The sequence below is a fragment of the Solanum tuberosum genome, unplaced genomic scaffold (genome assembly GCF_000226075.1).
Source record: "Solanum tuberosum cultivar DM 1-3 516 R44 unplaced genomic scaffold, SolTub_3.0 scf00642, whole genome shotgun sequence".
Lineage (NCBI taxonomy): Eukaryota > Viridiplantae > Streptophyta > Magnoliopsida > Solanales > Solanaceae > Solanum > Solanum tuberosum.
The window spans coordinates 94,547-100,715 of record NW_006239578.1 but is presented as its reverse complement, the minus strand read 5'-3'; the positions used below and the strand labels follow the sequence as shown (position 1 = coordinate 100,715).

The 6,169-nt window shown below is 36.7% G+C and overlaps 2 protein-coding genes across 2 annotated transcripts in view; one reads left to right on the top strand and one right to left on the bottom strand.

Moving 5' to 3' along the window:
• Positions 1 to 719, top strand: part of LOC102585928 (eukaryotic translation initiation factor 6-2) — a 4,784-nt gene extending 4,065 nt beyond the window's left edge. Inside the window, exon 8 of the mRNA XM_006366597.2 lies at positions 255 to 719. Coding sequence (XP_006366659.1) covers positions 255 to 512 — 258 coding nt within the window. The 3' untranslated portion in view covers positions 513 to 719. The remainder of the gene's footprint in view (positions 1 to 254) is intronic.
• A 267-nt stretch (positions 720 to 986) lies between these two features.
• LOC102585589 (probable ubiquitin-like-specific protease 2B) lies at positions 987 to 5,890 on the bottom strand. The gene is made up of 8 exons (XM_006366596.2): positions 5,756 to 5,890; positions 5,051 to 5,224; positions 3,695 to 4,106; positions 1,983 to 2,150; positions 1,766 to 1,897; positions 1,600 to 1,681; positions 1,416 to 1,529; positions 987 to 1,303 (listed from the first exon to the last, which is right to left on the bottom strand). Exons 1-8 carry the CDS (start codon positions 5,823 to 5,825, stop codon positions 1,172 to 1,174), a joined length of 1,284 nt encoding a protein of 427 aa, XP_006366658.1. The 5' UTR covers positions 5,826 to 5,890; the 3' UTR covers positions 987 to 1,171.
• Between the last annotated feature and the right edge of the window lie 279 nt (positions 5,891 to 6,169).

Below are 6,169 nucleotides of genomic sequence, written 5' to 3'. Positions count from 1 at the left end.
GTGGGTGGGTGGGGTGACGGGAGGAACAATCCAAATGCATACACACAAATGCATAAGAAGTGTTTTCACAATACTATTATCGCTTAATCATTCAGTTAATTATGTGCATTGTCACACCAGTTTGTCACTTATGTGAACATTGGGTACTGGTTGTTTTCACCATGTGATAACTACAACTTGTTACAGGTGTTGGGGCTAAAATAGAAATATGTTGTTTCGTTGCCTCATTTCACTAAGATTTCTTTTTGGAGCAGGTACATCCTCATACATCCATTGAAGACTTGGATGAGCTTTCAACTCTTCTTCAGGTTCCTCTGGTTGCAGGAACTGTGAACCGCGGTAGTGAAGTGATTGGTGCTGGATTGACTGTCAATGACTGGACAGCATTTACTGGCTCGGACACTACTGCAACAGAGCTATCTGTTATTGAAAGTGTTTTCAAGCTGAGAGAGGCTCAACCTACTGCTATTGTTGATGAGATGAGGAAATCATTGATCGACAGTTATGTCTAAGTTATTATTTAAATTGCATGTACTACAAAATTCTGGGTGGAAGTTTGAGTTGCTGCTTTAATGTTGTGTTTCCTATGTTAAAAGGTCTCACTTGATAATGCAGATTTATGTTTTTTTTTTAATCTTAATTGCGTTTTCTGTTTTTTCAAGTGTATAATGTTAGTACATTTGAGTATAAGAATTATTTATCTCCATATAATATTTTCCATTTTCATAGTGTATTTTATTTTGAGTTTAAAATATTGCGTATGACTTGTGGCCAGTTGACTCACTGCAAGAACTTACGTATCATCTTATTGAAGTGGGATAAGAACATACGTGTGCTAGCTTTGAACATGGTAAAAGTCTTCAAGGGCAACGATGTTTTTAAATTAGTTAATTTCTACATCTATAATCTCTGCATTATTAATTCAATTGATTGCATAACAATCTTGATAAAAGGACATCATTTAACATGGATTCCTAAAAAAAATATTGTGTAAAAAAGCAATTTAAAAAAAACATGTATATTTACACTATGCCGACCACTATTAACAAAAATACAAAGTAAACATCAATTTGAGACATGGCGTAAGCCTTAATCAACCACCATAGTCCCAAAACCTAAACCAAAATAAGCCTTAAATCCTGCACAAATGCTATGTCACTGGCAAAGCTAGCTAGGGATCTATACACACTACATCTCCGTCATCTAGGAGGCCTTCATCAGAATCACAAGTACTTCCACAAGTAGATTGCACTTTTTGAAGAAAACATTCCAACCGTTCAGGAGTAAACCAGTCTTCTGTCATCTAAGAAACAGCACCAAATTGCAAAAAAATCCCATTATAATGAGGATTACACAATTCCCTGATATGTAAAAGGTATGGAACTGGTATCAAAGTATCAGAGAGAGGAACTCACAAAGTATGGGTAGCCCTTTGAAATGCTGAAATTTTCTGGAGCACTCTCTAAGAAGAGGTTTATATAGTACAAAACAAAATTGCCACAGTCTTCATCATTTCTCTGCTGCGGAACCTGAAACTTTTTATATGAGCAAGCATCGCAAAAGGACTGAGATTAGACGACAGAGACAACATATTATCACCTTTGGAATCATTAGGGGGATTTTCATAATCTGGTCCTTGGTTTCTGGCCTCTGTTCTGCCTTGAATAGGTCTACAACAAATCTGCAACGGGAACACTGCTATCTTAATGGATTATCATTTCAAAGTAAGCCCAGAATGGGACATTAGGCTGAGAAAAAAAAATACTTTCTGATCCCAGGGTCAAATCTCTCAGGGTTCGCCATGTGCAAAGAATCAAGCAGCAACATACAAGGACTTCTTTCTTTAGATTGTAAACTTTCACCAAGGTGACAAAAGATCAGGAGACTCCAGTGACCCCTGGCAATGTGGGGATTCAGTCAGAGACATATCTAAAATGTAGAATTCTGCATCATACATCTAGTACATAAGAAGAAATACTTACCAGAGAACAATGGGAACAAAAACATACTCTTTTGAGAATATCTTCTTTTTCGCAATCCAGTTCAACACCTTAGCTTTGTGAGAACGTTCTGAGTACAAGGAGAACCACAAGCTGTCAAGGTACGAAAATGTGTTTCTCCTATCTTCCGGATGCAATTTCCATATGCTCCTATATAAACCACCAAAAGCTAGGCTTACAAAAATAGTGATAAGAGTTTGTGTACCAAAGAAATATGGAGGTCTTAACATTAAGGGGTGTAGGAATTGGAATGTAGCTTCAGTGGGGAAACTGATCTGGCAGCTTGCTTTAAAGGAAGACTTGCTATGGGTAAAATGGGTACATAGAATCTACTTTAGGACAGATATCAATATCTGGAATCACGGGCTCCCTTGGATTGTAGCAGGTATTGGAGAAAATTGAATCCACTGAAAAACAGAATGAGAGAGTGGTATGCTCAGGGATGTTACAACCTCACTGCAAAAGGAACTTACTCTATATCTAGGAGCTACATTGCACTAGCTGGGGATCAGGTGAAGTGGGATGTTGCTGAGCTTGTCTGGAATAGTGTCTCTTCTCCCAAGCATAGATTTATTATGTGGCTTGATGAGCATCAAAGGCTGCTAACTAAAGGAAGACTAGCTCATATTTATAAATATGTTGAAGATTGTAATGTTGCTTGTGTGATACACAAGATGTGGAAACTAGCCAACATTTGTTCAAAGGACTGCCTCTGGTTCAGATTAGCAAGAGATGAAGTACTCCAATGGTTTGCCATTGTTCTACCATCTGGAGAAATCAAACAGGTTATGGAGATGATCAAGGCATTGGAAGAAATTCAAGAAGGAAATTGTGGCAGCTATTATGGGAGGATTATTATATCACACTTGGAGGGCTAGAAACTGGAGATTATACTAAGGAGTTGATGTACAAAGAAGTGATGTTCTGGAGCAAATCAAACTGGAAACTGTAAACAGGATAGAGTTTTTAAAGCATTCAAAGTGTGCTCATAGGAGTAGGAATTTTTGGCAAAAATTTTGTACCTAGTTATCTGTTTTTCTGAGGCCTGAGGATCATCACCACTGGTGATGGACGAGGTGCTCTTAGCTTGTATTTGTTCTTGGTTGTTAATGGTAATTTTAAAGTGTTACCCAAAAAAAAGAGTGATAAATATCGGTGTTCTTAACTCTGTTTGGTTCTATAAAGAGAAGGAGATAGCAAAGGAGAGAAAGTTCCATTGGTAGTAATCATCATTTACCTCGGGCAGTTTGAAACAGATGGAAATGAAGTAAATATGCTTCCTCCTTTCTGTCAAATCTTGGAGGGGCTAAAAAAGCTTATTTGGAGGGGTACTGACCTCTCTACATTTAGCACAGCCCAATACAAGAAGCATCCTGCGCTCACGCAGGGTACGTGGAAGGGCCACAACCTAAGGGTGTGCTGTAGGTAGCCTACCTTGATGCATCAATGGCTGATTTTTACAACTCAAACCGTGACCTATAGGTCACACAGAGACAACTTTACCATTGCTCCAAGGCTCCCCTTCACTGACCTCTCTCCATTTACTTCTCTTTATCTTTTACTTCCTTGCCAAACAAGGAATTACCTTTTTAACTTCCAGTTTTACTTACGCTCCACCAACCTTTCCTCACCCCAATCAAATTGCATTAGAATATGACGTTTTACAGGAAAAGGATAAAGCAATAAAAACTTACTCCAAGTAAAGCTCAAATTTCGATGATCCTAACCCCTTTTGACTGTTGTTCCTCCTTGATTGACCATGACAACGAGAAGCACGCTGTGGGATAACTTCAGAATCCGTTGAATCAGCTGTTATCTTACTTTTTGATCTTTTTCGTGAATGTGGTCGTGGTTTGATCTGCAAACAACAAGAAGCTTGCTGTGGAATAGCTTCAGAATCCGTTGTATTAGCTGTTATCTTATTTTTCGTTCTTTTTCGTGAATGTGGTCGTGGTTTGGACTGCAAACAACAAGAAGCTTGCTGTGGGATGACTTCAGAATGGGTTGTATCAGCTGTCACCTTACTTTTTTGTGTTGATGGACGTGATCGTGGTCTGAACTGGGACCAACTTGGGAGTTCTGTATGATTCCTTTCCTGGTCAGTCGCTGTGGTGAAAAATTGAGCAATCAGCTTTGCAACTTTGAAATAACTAGCACAATGTATTTCCATTTTCTGGGAGGGGGAAGCAAGATTGTTCCTTCTCACTCACTTTTTCTTTGATCAGGTAAAGTTAGATTTCATTCAATATGCATCCAGGGAATAGTACTGAGTACAAAAAAGAAGTTAGCTCCTGTTCATCCTTAAATCCTGTCTTCTTTCTTGTTCTTTTAAAGTATGATACTCCTATATAAAAACTCAATGCTGTTTCCCACCCCCACAAATCCTAAACTGACTAAACAGATATGTGACTTTCAAGGTTAGAATAGACAATATCATTGGTCAGTAGCTTAATCATTGTTCTGACAGCAATTAAAGAGCTAAACCCTACCACATCACCCACCCCTACAAACGAACACCCCCTCAGTGCAGAAGCTTCTAATCTTAGAAGAGGTTTATTATCTAATACATTGGTTCCATTGTTTTGATCTGTTATGTCTCAGTCCTTGGGTGAATAGTACGTATGTAAAAAAAGCATATAACAGAAGTTCTCTGTTAATAAGGATAGAACTCAGTGAATCTACGACAGCAGCAAGCTAACAGACAATACAAGGTATTAATGTGCCAAGAATTCATAGGTGCGAAAAAGTGCAAATACGAAATTCTAAGGACTAGAAATGTACCTTACCAAGAAAATACATAGAATCTTACACCAGAGATTGTAATTTAACCCTCATTAGATAAACTCCTTTTGTCCCAAACTAAAATCAAATAGGTTTTATTTAAGTATTGATCTGAATTTGAAGAAAATTAATTTTACATCAAATCAATTAGACAATATGAAGGTAATAATGTGCAGATAAATGCTTATTCCAATAATTGTTCGAGATAAGGATACACAAGTCAGCAACCTGATAAAACAATATCTAAGATTGCAGGATATTAGTAGTACCAGAAGTTTGTAGTCCCTCCTTTGATTTTTGGCGTCGAGGAACTTTTTTAGACAATGAGTAGTTTTGATACAAATTCCGTGTTTCTCCAGGTACATGGATGCCTTTTAGCTTTTCATTTGCAGGAGCATGCATATCCGCTTGCTGATGATTCACAATTCCAGGTGCAGAAGATTCTACAACAAACCAAGAAATAACTCTGTGATTTCATACTAAAAATGAAGCATACTACAAAGGACTCCCTCATTTTTCTATAGAAGTTGACACCATAAAAACCCAAAATGATCTGGAAAACACCAAAATACTGCTTAAAAGGGCTACTATGCCTGGTGTTGCCAAAAACTAAAAACATACATGCAAATATAAGTTGCTTTGAGAAAGGTTTTTGTACTTGCTTCGATTGATACAAACAATAAAATCAAAGAAGTTGTTTAAGGAGACCAAATTCATTTTCCTTCCCAAGTCCCAAAGGTTTTTTTTTTTTTCTTTCAGTGGAGCATCTAACTTCCTTTTGCTTATGGAATCAACAAATGTAAAACATCATCAAGGTACTCACACCTACTAACTTATTGTTAGCATAAATTCTACTACAATGTCACAATTTTCCATAACTTGGATTAGCATCAAGCCCTAGTTCGTCGTTCACCAAAAAAAAAATCAATTTCAAAGTGAAATTTAAGAACTTGTGAGCAGTGAAGTTTGATTACCTGAAGGATTATGAAGAAGGGGGGTGTTGTTAGTGTTCTTCATCTTCACTCCACGCTCCCGCTTTGACATTCTTCTCAACTGGACGATGACCAAATATCGCCCTCACTGTTAAATAAGCTTATGCTTAAGTTTCAAATTATTTATTTTAGTTATCCTTTACTCCAGTAAAACCTCACTTAATTTATACTCCATAAATTAATAATGGAATAATCTCTTTAACATAATATTCTCCTTGTATCCTGATTTGGGTCAATGAAAAAAATTATATATTTCGATAAAATAATAATATACTTCATTTTTAGAAGACCCATATATAAATATATGGTCTTATTAATATTATAAATTAATATTTCTTTAAAAGTACAAATATATATATAAGACAATTTAGTGAAATATGATTCTATTATGTTTTA